The following is a 17,214-nucleotide window of genomic DNA, read 5'->3' as shown; positions in this document are numbered from 1 at the left end:
TTTAGCTTAAATTATTCATATGGTCCTTTAACTTTATTTTAGGTTGTAATTTGATCCCTTATTAAAAGATAAGAGGAACGCCACAGATTCTTGAAGATGGAGACATGATGATTCTGGATTGTACTCTACTAATTCGGCATACAAGTTGCTAATTTCTGCCGGTGACGGGGAGCAAGTCAACGACACCTTTCCTTTGTTGTGGAAGTTGAAGATACCAAATAAAGTGGCATTCATGGTGTGGAGGGCTCTCAAGAATCCATTACCATATAAGGACAATTTGAAGAAACACAATGTTATGACTGATGAGGTTGAGTTGATGTGTGGTACATGTCAATCTGATTTTGAATCAACTCAACATTTGTTTTTATTGTGCAAGGTGGTTAGGCAAATATGGCTACGATGTTAAACTTGGATATCCCCAACATTCTCTACTCTCAAAATTGGAGATTTAGCGGGCCATTTCAAGCAATTTGCAAATGTTATTTCATGTAGGAAAGAAAGTGAGATGTGGCAAATTTTATGGTGTGCAGTAATTTTTTGCATATGGGAGCTAGAAATAACAAGATTTTCAACAATATTGAAGTGAACATACTGAAACTGATGAAGTATATAAAATTTCAATCCTGGTCATGGTTATATCATCAGCAGCGGGGATTTAATCACTCATTTGTGCTTTGGAGTGGCAATCATGTGGCATGTATTAGAGGTGGGAAAGTGAAGCTGTAATGGTGAGTGTGGGTGGGCTCTCAGGTTTGAGGGGTGATGTTGCTGGTTGAATGAATATTTTGGTGGGGGGTTGGAATAGTATATTTAAGGGCAGTACTAGAAATTGTTGGAGGGATATATATTTTTGTTCAGCTATTGGAAGTTGAAGGTTATCTAGTACTTTAGTCATTTGTTAAAGGTTATCTAGTATTTTAGTCATGCGTTGATTGTGGAAATTTTTTTTGAGTAAATTACATTTGTATCCATGTGTTTTTTTTAGTATATTTGAAAAAAAATATAAAAGATATGAATATAATAAAAATTTTAAGATAATTTCATTTACTCACATCACATATTTAAGAAAACGTTACTTAACAATGTTAACAAAACAAAAGTAAAAATAATATAAAGAAAGAAAAGTATCAAATACATTTTAAGAAAAACAAATGGGATATAAATATAATTTATTTAATTATTTTTGTATTTGGTGCTTCCAGTACCATTTATATATATATATATATATATAATATATTATTTTGTTGAAAAAAAATTATTTTATAACACATTGATACTTTTCAAAAAATTGATTGTATTAATTTTAGGATATGGTTTTGAATTATTTTTTATTGATTAAAGATATGAAATTTGTCCTATTAAATTTATTTATATGAAAATTATGAAATGCAATTGATGTTTGAGAAAAAGAAATATAAATAAAATAAAAATGACATTAAAAATAAGTCTCAAGTGTATATTTTAGCTGATTTTGAAAGATTTTTGGGTTTCCAAATTGATTGAGACTTAATTTTCATGTGGTTTTGTTTCATGTTAGGTTTTGAACCTGTTTAAAAAATGTATAATTTTGTATCTAATTGTATAAATGCAGGCATAGATCTAGTAATCTTAACCATAGAAAATTGATTGTTCAAATTTTATTTTTTCTCAAATTCGATTAAAAAGTGATCGTTCTAACATTCGAACTCCTCGTTGCGGAAAATATTTGTCAGTAAATGCTGGCTTTTTGACATGATTCTTACGATCAAGGAAGCTTACTAGTAGTATTGTAGGATGTAATAGGTTTAAGATTTAAGATTTTAGCTAAATGTTTGTTAGTATATAATTAAAATTACGGATAAAAAAGGATAAAGAATTAAAATTAAAATTTAAAAAAGATTTAGAATGAATAAATTTATTATATAAATACACCTAGTAGAGAATCCACTTCCATTAAAAATACTAAAAAGAAGAATGTGTTACTAAAATTATGTCATTCATCACGCTTTTCTATAAGTCTAAACACAAAGGTGTAGTAACTTAGTTGAACTAAAAATACCAAAGGTTCACCTTAATTTCTAAGTTTGTGGATCACACGTTTCACTGATTCAGTGACAAATAAATAAATACTTCTCTAAACTCATCATCATCATTGGTATTGCTGAAAAAGTCTGAAAGCACAAAAAAGAAAGAAAATCCAAAGCCAAAAAAAAATTAAAAATTAAAAATTTGCTGTCTCATGCATCTCAGATTCTCAGGTTTGGATAAAATCAAAAAGATAAACTTTGGTGTAAGAAAGAAAGAGAGAGAGAGAAAAAAGGAAAAGCAACGAGACGATACGTTCACGTTCTGGTTCACACTTTCACGAGCCTATCACCGACCCTCTGCACCTGCAACTGCAACTTCCAACTTCTACTTCAACTTCAACCACTGCAAGCTCTGAAAGAAGAAGAAAAAAAAAATATCCCCATTTGGTTTGGTTGGTGAAAGTTGCAACCTTTTTTCACGGGCTCAAGCTGAAGTAACTTTTTAACTTGGCAGTCTCTTTTTTTCAGCATCGACCATCGTTTTGTTTTGCAAAGATCTGATCTGGGTCGTGGATATTTCAATGTGAAAGTTAAGGTTTTTTTTGTTGGGGTGTTGGTGTTTTTGTTGCATAATAGTATAATAGAAAGAAAAAAAAGGTGGGATTTTTAAAAGGGGTGGTGGATATGGATCGTTCTGCTATGACTGTTGGGCCAGGAATGGATATGCCGATCATGCATGACAGTGACAAGTATGAGCTGGTCCGTGATATTGGGTCTGGGAATTTTGGGGTGGCAAGGCTCATGAGAGACAAGCACACTGAGGAGCTTGTTGCTGTCAAGTATATTGAGAGAGGTGACAAGGTTTGTTTCTATTTGTTTTTTTTCCTTTTTCTTTTTTACTAAATTAAGTTTTCTTTTCTTGTTTTGTTGCTGGTTGTAAAGTTTTGGTTTTTGTGTGTGCGCGCGCGTGCTTGTGTGGGTGGGATTTTTGGCAGCTGAATTGTTTGTTGGTTATAAACTTATAATTGATTTGTGGTTTTGGTGGTGGTGTTTTGGTTGTCTGTTGGATATGGTGCTAAAAGTGGTGATGGTGATTAATGGGGGTGTACATGTTGATTTCAGTCTTTTCAAGTTTTGAGATGTGTACGTGTTGCCTAATCTAACTGTGTGTACTGATTTTGTTATTCTTGTTTTTTGGATGGAATTTGAGGCCCTTTGGGGTAATAGAGGATGCTTAGTTGAATGTGAACCTAGTTTTTGCTTTCCTCTTCTACCTATTTTATTGATCTTAATATGGTGGTGCCCCCCCATCTGCCTCTTATGCGAATTAGTGGACATAATAAGATACCCTAGAACTCTGTTTGTTTTCAAAGGCATAATGATATGTGTTGTTGTTGGGTCTAAATGTTTGTTGCGGTGGTTAAATTGAAGTTAAAATGCTACAGTATGCTTGATGGCAGAACTTCTGAATAGTAAATGAGAATTTATAACTAATGGTATAACTAATGTGTTGTGTTGGTTCAATAAGCCACATGTACGCCTCCATTCCCCTGTATGAGGAAGCTTATTTCTTCTGGAGTTCATGTGAGTCAATTTCATTGGATTTTGCATGCTAAGCTGTGGGGTAGGTTAATTGAAGTTCGAAAGAAACTGTGTTGTGTGCATGTGGATTTCCCTATGTGATGTTGAGCTCAACCGTGTTTTCTTCTAAACAGATAGATGAAAATGTACGAAGGGAAATTATAAATCACCGATCACTGAGGCATCCCAATATTGTCAGGTTCAAGGAGGTTTGTTCTCTGAACTCTGTACGCATCCAATGCCTTAGCCTATTTCCTCCTACCTATAACTGAGATATATTTTAATTAGTTCTCATTCTCTGCAAGTATAGATCATATTAACCCCTACACATTTGGCTATTGTGATGGAGTACGCTTCTGGGGGAGAGTTATTTGAGCGGATATGCAATGCAGGACGGTTTAGTGAAGATGAGGTTCTTTTCTATTCCTTTCATGCATTTTTGTTGCAGTTCTGTTGCAGTTACTGCTTACCATTAATGCCTATTATGTTTTGTTGCAGGCACGCTTCTTCTTCCAACAACTTATATCAGGGGTTAGCTACTGTCATGCAATGGTACATAAGTTCGGCATCTTTAGTCTTTACTCTTACAATAGGTATAATGAGTTGCTGACTTGAATGTCTATTTATCTTATTTAATAAAGCAAGTATGCCATCGTGACTTGAAGTTGGAGAACACATTGTTGGATGGTAGTCCAGCTCCTCGTTTGAAGATTTGTGATTTTGGGTATTCAAAGGTATACTTCTTTCTTCATACTGTTTTATCTGTTAGTACCTTCAGGCTTATATTACCTGCATTCCAGATTGTTGAAATCACATTTGAACTGGGCATTGTTTAGAAAGTTCATTGCAAAATTGTTTTACTCCAAGATCAAGAATATTTCTTTGTATGTCCTTTGCCTTTGGTGGATTAATTTGTAATATCTGTGACACAAATCTTGACTGTCTTACTTTTGCAGTCCTCCGTGCTACATTCACAACCTAAATCTACAGTCGGTACCCCTGCATACATTGCTCCTGAAGTTTTGCTTAAGAAGGAATATGACGGCAAGGTATTATGTAACTTCTATCCTTGAAGAAAATTCATTGAGCTGTATTTGTTAGCATATGTGGACCTTTGTTGTTTTCCTTACTACAATATAACTCAGATCATAATTTTAAAATTGTGACGACGACAACCAGTTGTTAATTGGTTCCGTGCCCTGTAGAATCTTTGAACTTAATGTCAGGAAAGACACAATCAACTTAAACTTCAAGGTGTCGCCTGGGAACAAGCTTAGAATGATATATTCTGCAATGACTAGGGGTTTAATTGGATTGTCACTTTTATAGCTTCCCCAGTGTGAAAGGCTCGTTGCTTCTCATTCCTTTTTCAATGTGAGTTTCAGCTGAGTGGTTGTGAATCTTGAAGAGAAAAGATTGATAAATGTGAATAACATTTATCAAATTTTCATTTACGGTTAGAAATAGGCTTGTGAGTAACATTAGGCTTTATCTCCTGCACAAGAAACTAGATATTAGATGTTAATGCAAAAGATTCCTGGCTAGCTATGCATTTTTTTCTTATTTAGTAATGCCTTGTATTGATGTTTCCATTCTACTATGATTCAGATTGCAGATGTGTGGTCTTGTGGGGTGACCTTATATGTCATGTTGGTGGGTGCATATCCTTTTGAGGATCCAGAGGAACCTAAAAATTTCCGGAAGACAATTCATGTAACCTACTGCACCATTTTTAGGTCAATGTAGTAATAATATTGAATTACTTTTCTTAAACTGTTGGATTATGCTTGCAGAGGATTTTGAAAGTCCAGTACTCAATTCCTGATTATGTTCATATATCTTCTGAGTGCCGTCATCTAATCTCTAGGATCTTTGTGGCAGACCCTGCACAGGTCAGTTTTTTTTTTTAATCTGAAAATTATGTGCGATATTTATATAATCTGAAAATTGTTAGCAACACACTCTAATACTCTTTCTAACACACTATTACTAATACACTATCTATTATTAGTTGAAATTTATTGGGAACTACAATGCTCAATTCCAAGGCATGCTCCTCTTATTTTTTTTTCTTTCTTTCTTTCCTGAAATATGATGGCATCAACTTTCAATTGGAGGCTAATATTGTTTTAAATAGAGAATAAGTATTCCCGAGATTCGAAACCACGAATGGTTTTTGAAGAACCTGCCGGCCGATCTCATGGTTGAGAACACGATGAACAGGCAATTTGAGGAGCCTGATCAACCAATGCAGAGCATTGAAGAAATCATGCAGATAATCAGTGAGGCTACAATTCCTGCAGCCGGAACTCAGTCTCTCAACCAGTATCTTACTGGTAGCTTGGACATTGATGACGACGACATGGACGAGGACCTAGAGACCGATCCCGACCTCGACATTGATAGCAGTGGAGAAATAGTTTATGCAATATGAGCTGCTGGCAGACAATGCAAACTGACTTCTCTGATCAATTTATATATATAGTATGCCATGGGTTGTTCAAAGGGTTTGGAATATCTGGAAGGAAAAGATTTCACATCTGAAGGGAAGGATTCTGTGAAAAAGTTTATGTTGTGAGGATCATTCCTGCTTATAGTCAATGGTCCTTTCATGATTACATGCTGCTTTGTATTGATAGTGTGTCATTGTTATATTATGAAGTGGTTGCCTTTCCCTTTTCATTTCCTTGGAATTAGTACTTTGTTCTCGTCATATGGTCATATGTTAGGTTATTTTCATTTTGAAAAATGATAGTTTATAAAGGAGATAAGGGTCATACATTAATAGTGTGAAATAATTTTATCCCGTCATTTAATTACAATCTATCATTCATGATAAGTTTGTTAAGTTTTATAATAATTACTTAAAAATCGTATAATGGGATGACAGGATAAGTGTATAATCATTAAACTTCGTAAAAAGAGAAGAAAGATAAGTGATAAGATTAATGATTTGAGTGTTGCACTCTTTAAGGTGTCAATGAAAGTCTAGCATCTATTTGATGGGTTGCGGTCCGCTCTTTAGAAATTTGGGAGTTTAGAAATTTGGGAGTTTAATTTGTAAGCATGGTTAGTAGAATCTTTTTACACACATCTTATACAACGCTAATTTTGTCCCTATATTATAGTTATACTAATGAATAGATCACATTGTAAAATGGTTATATTTTATTGGATGTTTATTTTACACCGACTTGGTATCTAAATGAAACTAAAAAAATGGTGGTTTGAATTTTGATGCATGCATGCTTAATGGGTTCGCATACAAGGATGCGTAAACAGCTTTGTTGCGTTGCATTGCCAATGGATTGGAATCATTAAATTTAAGCCTAACTTTTTGCCCAATAAATGAAGTGCACTAATGAGTCATAATCATTGGTGATCCATGAAAACTTAGGGCTAGTTTCATTTAAGAGATATGGTTTAGATATTTTGGTTTACTAATAGTTATAAAATTGTTATTTTGCTTTTCCTGGTTTTAAAATTTTGAAACAGAAATAATAAAAATATTTTGTTATTAGTTTTTGAATGCAGAAAAAAAGAAGACAGTATTCAATAAATAACAAACTAAAATGTAAGTCAGAAGTTGCTTTTCATCTGCAGGGATCGATGCTTAGTTTTGTCAACTGCCAATTGCTAGACAAGGTAGGAAATTGAAACAAAAAACAAAACGTCAAAGTAGTAGCAACCGGCAATGACAAAAATAGATAGAGACAAGCGGCAAAAACACTAAAAGGGGGCAGTTTTACAAATTATTTACTAAAAAGGAACTCTTTTGAAATTATTTCTGGAGGGTCTGTTTTTTTATTACAAAGCGCCCCCAGACAGGCGCCTCCACTGTGCACGTGCCACGTGGCACAGCAGGTAGCGCCCCTGACACGGGCGCCTTTGGTAGCGCCCAGGGTCAGGCTCCACTAGTGGCGCCCCTGCTGCAGGCGCTACGGCTAGCGCAGGGCAGCCAGGCGCCACCCCCCAACCCCCCCAGCCCCTTCCCACACCCCCCAGCCTCTTCTTCTCACACCCTCCAGTCTCTTCCCACACCCCCAGCCTCTTCCCACACCCCCACCCCAAAATTGTATATTTTTTATATTGTTTATAAAAAATTTAAATTTTGTTTCATTTTTGTTATTAGTATTATTTGTTATTTTTTTATATTCCCCCACCCCAAAATTTCAATAAGATTATTTTTTATACACTCTAAATTGTATATTTTTTAATTTGTTTATCAAAAATTTAAATTTTTTTCATTTTTATTATTAGTATTATTTATTATTTTTTTATATTTTATTATTCTCTCTTTTTGAAGTATATATAAGTACATTTTCAATAAAATACATTTTCACCTAAAATACATTTTGAAATCCTAAAATGTTTTAAAATGCTTTTTGATTTGGTTAATTCTTTTTTGATTTGGTCATTAAATTACGTTAGAGATCACTTTTGGTTTATGTGTCATTAACATTATGGTTATTTATTTTTATTTATTTTAAAAGAATTGCACAATAAGATTGAAACGTTGAAGTGACAATAATATAAAATTAACATGAAAAAAAATCATACAAAGTACATGACAATATGAAACACATGGAAAAAAATAATACAAAGTACATGAAAATGTTAAACCATGCGGAAAAAATGTAAACTCATTATTAATCAATCATCACTATGTCTGTGATGCCGCGACGAAGTCCCACATGGCCAGTCCCAATTTCTAGCTGCCCTATCAGGATTTCTTCTTCTAGGATTCGCCCTTTGATCCACTTGGTCAGCCTTGGCAGAGAAATCATGACGTAAATCGACCCCTAATAAGTCGTCCATGTCGGGTATATCTCCAGGTACATTCCACGGACCAGCAAGTGGGGCATTTGGGGTCAATACTTGACCACTTTGGGTAAATGAAGGAGTTTCCGTTGAAGAAGGAGAGGACCCAAATATGCTTGCAAAACTATACCCTGGTTGAAAATCATGTGGGTATGAATACATCGGCGACATCTGAGACGGTTCTTGGGTGAATGTCGGCGGTGTGTAATACATTCCATGTTGTCATTCTGGCATCGGAGGCAAACTATATGTTGCTGCATCAACAGTTTCCCGACGTCGCGCTAAGCCTCGAGTCTCCACACTTTGCCGTAGTATATTAAACTGTTGATGTTCAAATTGTGGCTGAGAAGGGGAAGCATCTTCATGTGCCTCAAGTATCCTATCCTCTTCCTTAGACAAAAGAGTGATCTTTTCGATACATGGTGTCATACCCTAATTTCGTCCGGGGACCTTTGCTTGATGACATGCGACCATTCTTTGGTCCTCGTGAGGTGCTTGGCACCCATCATTAGGCAATTTATGAAATTCCAGGACATGCCGAAAAACCAAAAAAATATTGATGCACAATCCGTAAGTTTCCGTGACACACCGGAAATCAAGCGGAAGCATCGTTGCATAATTAAGTGAGGTTCCGTAACATTCCGTAAGTCAAAAAGGGGATGATTATGTAATCCGCAAGGTTCCGTAACATTACGGAAAGAAAACAAGTATCGTTACGAAATTCGTAAGTTTCCGTAACTTTACGAAAAAAGAATCACCAAAAAACAGCAGAGGGGGGTGTACTTAGTAAAAATGGGGGTGCAAATAGCACCCAGGCCCACTTGGGCCCTCCGGAATATTCCTCCAGAAGGCGGTTGCTTCTGGAGGAAGCAACCCTGCTCACCTGGGCGAGCTGAGCTCGCCTGGGCGAGCTGGGCGGCAACCACCTCCCCTATTTTGCTATAAATAGGGGAGGAAGTGAAGAAGGAAGGGGTTCAGCCCCTTAGGCACTTCTCTCTCTTTCGAATTTGCTTGGAAAAATTGTTTCCGTGAAGAAAATCTAAGCCGAGGCGCTTCCGAAACGTTTCCGTAACGTTTTCCATGAGGAATTTCGCAAAGATTTCAACCGTTCTTCGACGTTCTTCATTCGTTCTTCATCGTTCTTCGATCTTCAACGGGTAAGTACCTCGAACCAAGCTTTTCGATTCATTCTATGTGCCCGTAGTGGTCCACATTGTGTTTCGTGCATTTTTATTCTCGTTTTGTTTACTTTTTATACCCCCTGTTGACGTGCTTAAGCCGTTTTACTTAAGTCATTTCTCGCTTAACTTAAAAATAAAATAAATTTCCACCGAACGTTTGAATTGTATTATCCATTAACTTCGGTTAAAATAAATTCCGACCGTTCGGTCGTGCCGTAACCACGTTGGAAATCAAAAAGAGGTAAAAAATAATATAATAATCAAAAAGACATCTTTTAGTAAAATAAAGCGGAAAATCAAGTGGACGTTTTCTCTTTGGGATTTCTCATTCTTAATCGAATTGATTAATAACTAAAGTGAAACTAAAGGCTAAAATCAATTCGCCTAGTCAAGCTCGTCCATAAAAAATAGGCTTTTGAAGTTTGTCATTTCAATTTCTCACTAAGTAAAATGGATCATTTTTAAGGTCCAAACGCCTTAAAATGATCACCACTTAAGTAAAAAAGAATCACTTGACAAAAAGCAAGAACTACGTAGGTCTGAGTTCCTCATTGAGGATACGTAGGAGCAAAAGCCCCGCTTTTGTCGACCACCCCAAGAGATCGTTAATGGTCCAATGCCTTAACATTTCTCTCCTTTCAAAAACAAGAGGTCGTTAATGGTCCAACGCCTTAACGTTTCTCTCCTTTCAAAATCAAAAGACCGTTTAATGGTCCAACACCTTAAATGACCTTTTGTTCAAATAAAAACATATTTTACAAAAAAGACAAAAATAACTTAACCAAACACTTTTGTTCCAAAAGAACTACGTAGGTCTGATTTCCTCATCGCAAATTGAGGAATACGTAGGAGCAAAGGGAAACACCCTTGTCGACCACAAAAAGAAAAAAATATAAAAAGGATATAAAGGATATAAGGACATAAAAGGGAACATAAAAATCAAAGTCATGTTTGCACATTCGATTAAAGGCTGTCGTCCCTTGGGACGGACGTGTGGGGTGCTAATACCTTCCCCGCGCGTAAATACAACTCCCGAACCTTTTCACTTAAAAGTTCGTAGATCGCGTCTTTTCCGGTTTTTCCGACGTTTTCCTCAAATAAACGTTGGTGGCGACTCCGCGCGTATTCCTTTCGTGGAACACGCATCCCGCGAGTCACGCGTCGCCCTCCCGCCGAAGGGTAGGTTGCGACAGTTGGCGACTCCACTGGGGACTGTTTTTTAGAGAGTTAGGCCATTTAATCTTGTGCAATGTTTTATCATGACTTTCTCCTTTGTTGGTTTCCCTTTATTTGTCTTATGTTCTTGTGTATATAAACTATTTGTTGCTTTTAGTGCGTTTTAGAATGTATGCATGAGGTAAATATTTATTCATTTGATGCACACAAACACTAACACTATTTGCACACACTGTGAATGAAAAAGGGCCCTATACCCGGGTTCATGGGAACATAAGGAGTGGAGGTGAATCTGTGATCATGCTAGGTCTCCGACTTGCTTGATTACAGTGAACCCTCATCTAGAGCTTTTCTCTTTGAAAACTTATTGTTGCTAGTAGTCCCTACTGCTGCAATATGTTCTTCGAAGGGGATGATACCTCTAGAAACTATCAAAAGAGATATGACTACCTTGGGGGTTATTACTAAAAGCCTAGTTAGCTCTCTCCCTTATAGGTCCCTTAAATAGGGGCACGGAGCAAACACGCTGCGTGCCATTTTTCACACTGCCATGCATAAGTGTCATATACCCTTTTACTTATATTCAGTGAGTATTGTCATACTATGTACATTCCCGTGTTGCGCCTTTCGCATATGCATCGCACATGGGTTCTGTCTTGATCCCCTCTGTAAACAAACCAACGAAGGGTCCGTGTCACCATTTTAAATACATACGTTGGGGCACTTTGCTACCCCTAGACGTTGTATCTAAGAAGGAGACAGTTTCTCGGGCTCCCGTATTCGTAAATTGCATCTGTGTCATATGCATTTCTTCATGCATTCATTCATTCCACCCATGATAGATGTCAGAGTTTTGATTCGCACTAGATTTTATTTCACTTTAGTAAAACATGGGATCAAGTCAAAAGCCTTCGCTTAAAAAGAGGTTCTATCAAGTCAAAATCAAGAGCTTAGAGGTCACTAGTTTAGGAGAGTTGGGGCAATTAATGGGTCAACTTCAACGGTAAGCCTTCCGCAAAGCCTATGGTAAGATTTGGGACCTAGCTAGGGTAGAAGTCTCCATGGAACCGATTGCACCCCTTTCCCAGTATTATGACCAGCCCCTAAGGTGCTTCACATTTGAGGACTTCCAGCTAGTGCCGACTGTGAAAGAGTTGGAAGAAATCCTTGGATGCCAACTGGGAGGAAGGAAGCCATATCTTTTCTTTGGGTTCTATCCCTCCACGACAAGAGTTGCCAAGGTAGTGAAAATCTCAGCACAAGAGTTGGAACGTCTAAAGCAAAACAGAAATGGAGTAGTCGGAGTACCAAGGAAGTGTTTGGAGGAAAGGGCAAAGGCCTTGGAAAATCAAGGCGAATGGGCTTTCTTTTATTGACATCTTGGCGTTTTTTATCTTTGGAGTTGTCCTCTTTCCGAATATGGAAGGGTTAGTGGACCTAGCAGCGATTGACGCTTTCCTCGCCTTTCATCATGGCAAGGAAAGCCCGGTCGTCGCCATTTTGGCCATGTATGACACGTTCGACCGGGGATGTGAAAAGAGCAGCGCAAGAATTGTTTGTTGTGCACTGGCTCTCTATGTGTGGCTGGTTTCACACCTTTTTTCTCCAAGAAGGTAGGCTCGTCTATCCACTACAAGGTCACCGCTCGTGCGTCGAAAAGGGAAAGGGTAATTGATTCATTGCACCAAGAGGCAACAATGTGGACGGACTGATTTGCTCTTACTTTGAACAGGAGTCAAGAACTTCCCCGATTGCTAGCCAAGGCCAAAGCAGTGGCGGACACCTACTCCGCCCCCGAGGAGATCCACGGACTTCTCAGCTATTGTCAGCATATGATAGACTTAATGGACCATATGATTAGAAACCGCTAGGAAGTTTGTATTGTCGCTCAGATCTTGACTAGTTATAACTTTTTGAAAAAAATGAGTTTATCCCACGTTTTTACTCCAAAAATCAGTGCGAATCAAGTCACTCCCACATTTTATCTCTAGCATGCATTGTATGTTGGTCTCGTCCTTTGTCACGGGAAGCCGGAAGGTCCATATCACCTTCTTAATTGTACACATGGGGCACTGCGCCCCCAAATGCGCAAGTAAGAAGAGATAATTTTCCGGGCTCTCGTGTCCGTAAAATGCATTCATATCATGCATCACATAAGCATCTCTTCATAATATCATAATGAACATATCGTTCCTGCATTTGTCCGTTATCATATTCCAGCCTCACATTTTGCATGAGTCATTGCATCATCATATGCGTTCAACATACTTTTTGTTTGATCATACATGATCCTTGTATTTTCCTCTACAAAACAAAAACAAAAAAAAAGGGAAGTACGAAAATTCACGCTGCATTCTTAGTTGCATATATTCGGTACCATGAGCCAACCATGTTGGGATCATAAACCCGTTTCACAACAACAAAACAAAATAATTGAACATGGTACCTAATGCATGGTTAACTAGGAAATGGTGTTTCTTCGGGCATCTCAATTTCATAATTACATTTTCCATGCATAGCTTAAAGTATGCCCGAGTCATTCATCCCTATGAGATGTTGTTGAAATATTGGCGATCAGAATTGCCATTCCTTGGATTATAGGGTTGAACCAAGCTCATGCTTTTATAAAAAGGTTCATCAAGTCAAGTTGAAATATGGAAGTAACCGTCTTGCAAAATTGGGGCAAAAGATGCATCGAGTCACATCACTGCTTCGTCTACTGCCAAACATATTTAGGATTGTTGATGTCCTTGTTACTTCCAGTTTCACCTTGACAAAGATGTCATGGACCATGTTGAAAATCTAAATTGATTCAACCCCATATCCTGCGTAAAAATTCGCAATACTTCAACTGTACATCATTCGCATACATCCATGCTTTTCATTGGTTGCATTGCTCATTGCATTCTTTCCTTGAAAAATAAAATAAAATAAAATAAAATGAACTTATCAAAAAGAAAAGGACACGTTTTACAACGCCCTTACCGAACTTGTGCTAGAGCTAGAGTAATGGGTGAAGCAGAGGAGGTGCAAGAGAAGATGAAGGCCGAAAATGGAGGCCATAAAAGAGCAAATGGCCACAATGATGAAGGCCATGATGAGCATGAAGAAGATAATGGAAGCCAATGCGGTTATAGTTGCCGCTATTAGCGCTGTCGCTAAGGTGAACCCGATGCTCCCATCTGGCCTCAAGCAAATGAATCATCCAACCTCAAATATGTTAGGCAAAGATTTGGGAAGTACGGACGACCCCATGATGTGCAAATTCAAAACAAGCACGCCTTCCCATCATATGGCTTGCCTCTCGACTATACACCACCCAATGTGGCATACACTCTCAATGAAAATCTCAATAACTCCACTCCGATACTCATTGAGAACCAATAACCTCATCAGGCACATATCTCTCAAACCATGGGGGAGACACATGAAATTCCCCACCACAATCTAGCTGACTTCGAGCCTTGGCTCGGATATGCCACTGAAGGGCAAGCAGTTGGTGGTATACCCTTTGAAAACACTTTGGAGGGCCCTCAGTTTCGCCCACAACCACAACCATTGCATTTTGCGGTGGGAAGAGCCCCTCCTGCTATGGCCGAAAAGGGAAAGGCGGATCATCTAAAGGAAAGGCTCAGGGCCATTGAAGGAGGTGAAGATTATGCCTTTGCTAACCTAAAAGAGTTGTTCCTAGAACCCAATATCATCACCCCTCCCAAGTTCAAGGTGCTAGACCTTGACAAGTACAAGGGGACTACTTGTCCCAAGAACCATCTAAAGATGTATTGTCAGAAGATGGGGGAATACGCAAAAGATGAGGAATTGCTGATACATTCCTTCCAAGAAAGTTTTACTGGGGTAGCTGTTACCTGGTACACTAACTTGGAACCTTCCCGAGTCCATTCTTGGAAGGACCTAATGGTTGCCTTTGTTAGGCAGTATCAGTACAATTTTGATATGGTTCCGGATAGGATGCAACTACAGAACATGTGCAAAAAGGGGGACGGATCTTTCAAAGAACACGCCCAAAAGGTGGAGGGATCTGGCGGCCCAGGTGGTACCCCCAATAATGGAAAGGGAGACGATAATCGTGATGGTAGACACATTATCGGTACTCCACTATGAAAAGATGGTGGGCTGCGCACCCTCAAAGCTTTGCAGATTTGGTCTTCGCCAATGAAAGGATCAATGTGGGTCCGAAAAGAGGCAAATTTGATCATCCTACTAGGACGACTGAGAAAACTGGGGCAAATAAAGAGGGTGAGGATGAGGGAGAAACCCATGCTCTGACTGCCATTCCTGTACGGCCAAGTTTCCCACCAACCCAACAATATCTTTACTCAGCCAATAACAAACTTTCTCCTTACCCACCACCCAGTTATCCACAAAGGCCATCCCTAAATCTACCACAAAGTCTGTCTACCGCACTTCCAATGACGAACACCACCTTTAGCACAAACCAAAAACACCAACCAAGAAGTGAATTTTGCAGCGAGAAAGCCTGTAGAATTCACCCCAATTCCAGTGTCCTATGCTGACTTGCTCCCATATCTACTTGATAATTCAATGGTAGCCATAACCCTAGCCAAGGTTCATCAACCTCCATTTCTCCGAGAATACGACTCAAACGCAACGTGTGCTTGTCACGGAGAAGCCCCAGGGCGTTCCATTGAGCATGGTAGGGCTCTGAAGCGTAAGGTGCAATGTCTAATTGATGCGGGCTGGCTGAAATTTGAGGAGAATTGCGTGTAAATCCTGACATTGACAAGAGATGCCACACATGGGGCAATTTTGAAAGCTGTTGTTAGGTGTCCCTAATGACTCATCAGGGTTTCCAAGTTTATGCCATTATTGTAAACCACAGCTACAATGTTAAATGAAATGGATAAAGTTGATATCTTTGTCCCTCATCCTCTCACAAACGCATGTTTGCTTATTCAACTTTCACCGGAATGTGGGTGTAAGCCATTGGTCTGTTTGCTCAAGCAACCTGCGCTCCTGAGTGTTGACTTCCAAGACCGTTCAATCAGAGATTACTCATCTTGCACGTTGGTGGGGGTGCCGTAAAACAACGAGTAAAGTTCAAAACAAATAAGTTTCAAAATAAAAAAATAAGTTTCAAAATAAAAAAAAAAAAGGCATTTGATTGACTGTGTTTTCAAGTAAAAATATAGACGTTCATGTGACTTCATTTTATCATTCCAGAAAGTTTGTCTTCTTAGAGAAGCGAGTTGTCAAGAATAGGATGTTGGACAAATGGCCTCAGTTACCTTAATAAAAAGGGGGGTTGAATTAAGATGCAAAGACTATTCCCCAATTGAACTATCACTCTTTCTTTTTGGATTAACAATGCACCCTTAACATGAATTACTCAAAAGACAAATCAAAATAAACTTCTTTAAAGCAAAAGATAAATAGCAATAAAAGAAGTTTAAAGGAAGAGAGGAATGCAAACTTGATTTATACTGGTTCGGCCACTTCCCGCGCCTACGTCCAGTCCTCAAGAAACCCACTTGAGATTTTCCACTCTCTTTGTAAAACTCCTTTTACAAAGTCTGAACCACACAGGGACAACCCTTCCCTTGTGTTCAAGAATCCTCTACAATAAGAGACTCTCAGTCTCTTAATCCCTTTTCAGAAGTAAGAAGAAGAGAAGAAGAATTCTCTCTTAAAAGGGATAGATTGTACAATGAAGACCAATCAAAATTCCTTATTGAATATGCAAGTGGTTGACCAAGGAATCTTTTTGAGAGGATAAGACAGTTCAGTTTAGAAAAACTCTTAATCTTTTGAGAGGATAAACTTTGTGGGCAATGAAAACTCTCTTTAAATTCGTGTTTCCAAGTCACCTTTGATGGCCATTCATAAACCATTTGAATAGATGTGACTCTTGGAAATTATTTTCTGAAAATCTCCTCTGGTAATCGATTACAAGACTTGTGTAATAGATCACAGGCTTTAAAATTTGAATAAATTGCTGGTAATCAATTACCATCCATGTGTAATCGATTACACATTATAAATTTTGAATTCAAATTTCTAGTGACTGTTATAAACATTTTCAGCTGCTGGTAATCGATTACCGGAGAGCAAATCTCAATTTGAAATGATAGAATTCTTTGGTCAAACCTTTTGTTTTTTCAATTTGGAAACTTCTTCCAAAAGATTCTAGAAATCAACTTGATCATATATCTTGACTTTCTTGGATTCTTGTCTTGAATAAAACTTAGAAGCACTTGATCCTTTAGCATCATCAAGACATCAAAACATCTTGCTTCTACATAGGAGTCATTTGACTTAATCCATCAGCTGAAAAATCCTTCAACTATTTCTCGTCCTTGGAAAATTCTTTTTGCAAGAATCAATTGCGTCTTTCATTCTTCCTCACTACGAGGTTGTGAAAACAAGACAACAATTGGTACCTCTAAGCCCTACACTGGGGCAATGAAAGG

The 17,214-nt window shown here is 38.0% G+C and overlaps 1 protein-coding gene across 2 annotated transcripts; it reads left to right on the top strand.

Annotated features, from left to right (window-relative positions):
- The first annotated feature begins 2,155 nt into the window (after positions 1-2,155).
- On the top strand, positions 2,156-6,300 carry LOC114419383 (serine/threonine-protein kinase SRK2E-like). 2 transcript variants are annotated; one of them, XM_028385034.1, is made up of 9 exons: positions 2,156-2,867; positions 3,722-3,814; positions 3,898-3,999; positions 4,086-4,139; positions 4,229-4,321; positions 4,544-4,636; positions 5,196-5,300; positions 5,381-5,479; positions 5,725-6,300. In XM_028385034.1, exons 1-9 carry the CDS (start codon positions 2,691-2,693, stop codon positions 6,019-6,021), a joined length of 1,113 nt encoding a protein of 370 aa, XP_028240835.1. In that variant the 5' UTR covers positions 2,156-2,690; the 3' UTR covers positions 6,022-6,300. The 2 variants fall into 2 exon arrangements, with proteins under 2 accessions (XP_028240835.1, XP_028240836.1); XM_028385035.1 differs by having other exon boundaries at positions 2,159-2,867; positions 3,722-3,796.
- The last annotated feature ends 10,914 nt before the right edge of the window (positions 6,301-17,214 follow it).

Source organism: Glycine soja, chromosome 7, assembly GCF_004193775.1.
Source record: "Glycine soja cultivar W05 chromosome 7, ASM419377v2, whole genome shotgun sequence".
Taxonomy (NCBI): Eukaryota; Viridiplantae; Streptophyta; class Magnoliopsida; order Fabales; family Fabaceae; genus Glycine; species Glycine soja.
Note: the sequence above shows the minus strand (reverse complement) of the source record. Positions and strands in the feature narration are given on the sequence as shown.

What these genes read in the sequence shown, in the direction of transcription:
- LOC114419383 (XM_028385034.1), top strand. Translation starts at nt 2,691, where the DNA reads ATGGATCGTTCTGCTATGACTGTTGGGCCAGGAATGGATATGCCGATC. An exon ending in GTGATTTTGGGTATTCAAAG is followed by an intron (nt 4,322 to 4,543) that starts GTATACTTCTTT and finishes TTACTTTTGCAG; the next exon opens with TCCTCCGTGCTACATTCACA. An exon ending in AGAAGGAATATGACGGCAAG is followed by an intron (nt 4,637 to 5,195) that starts GTATTATGTAAC and finishes ACTATGATTCAG; the next exon opens with ATTGCAGATGTGTGGTCTTG.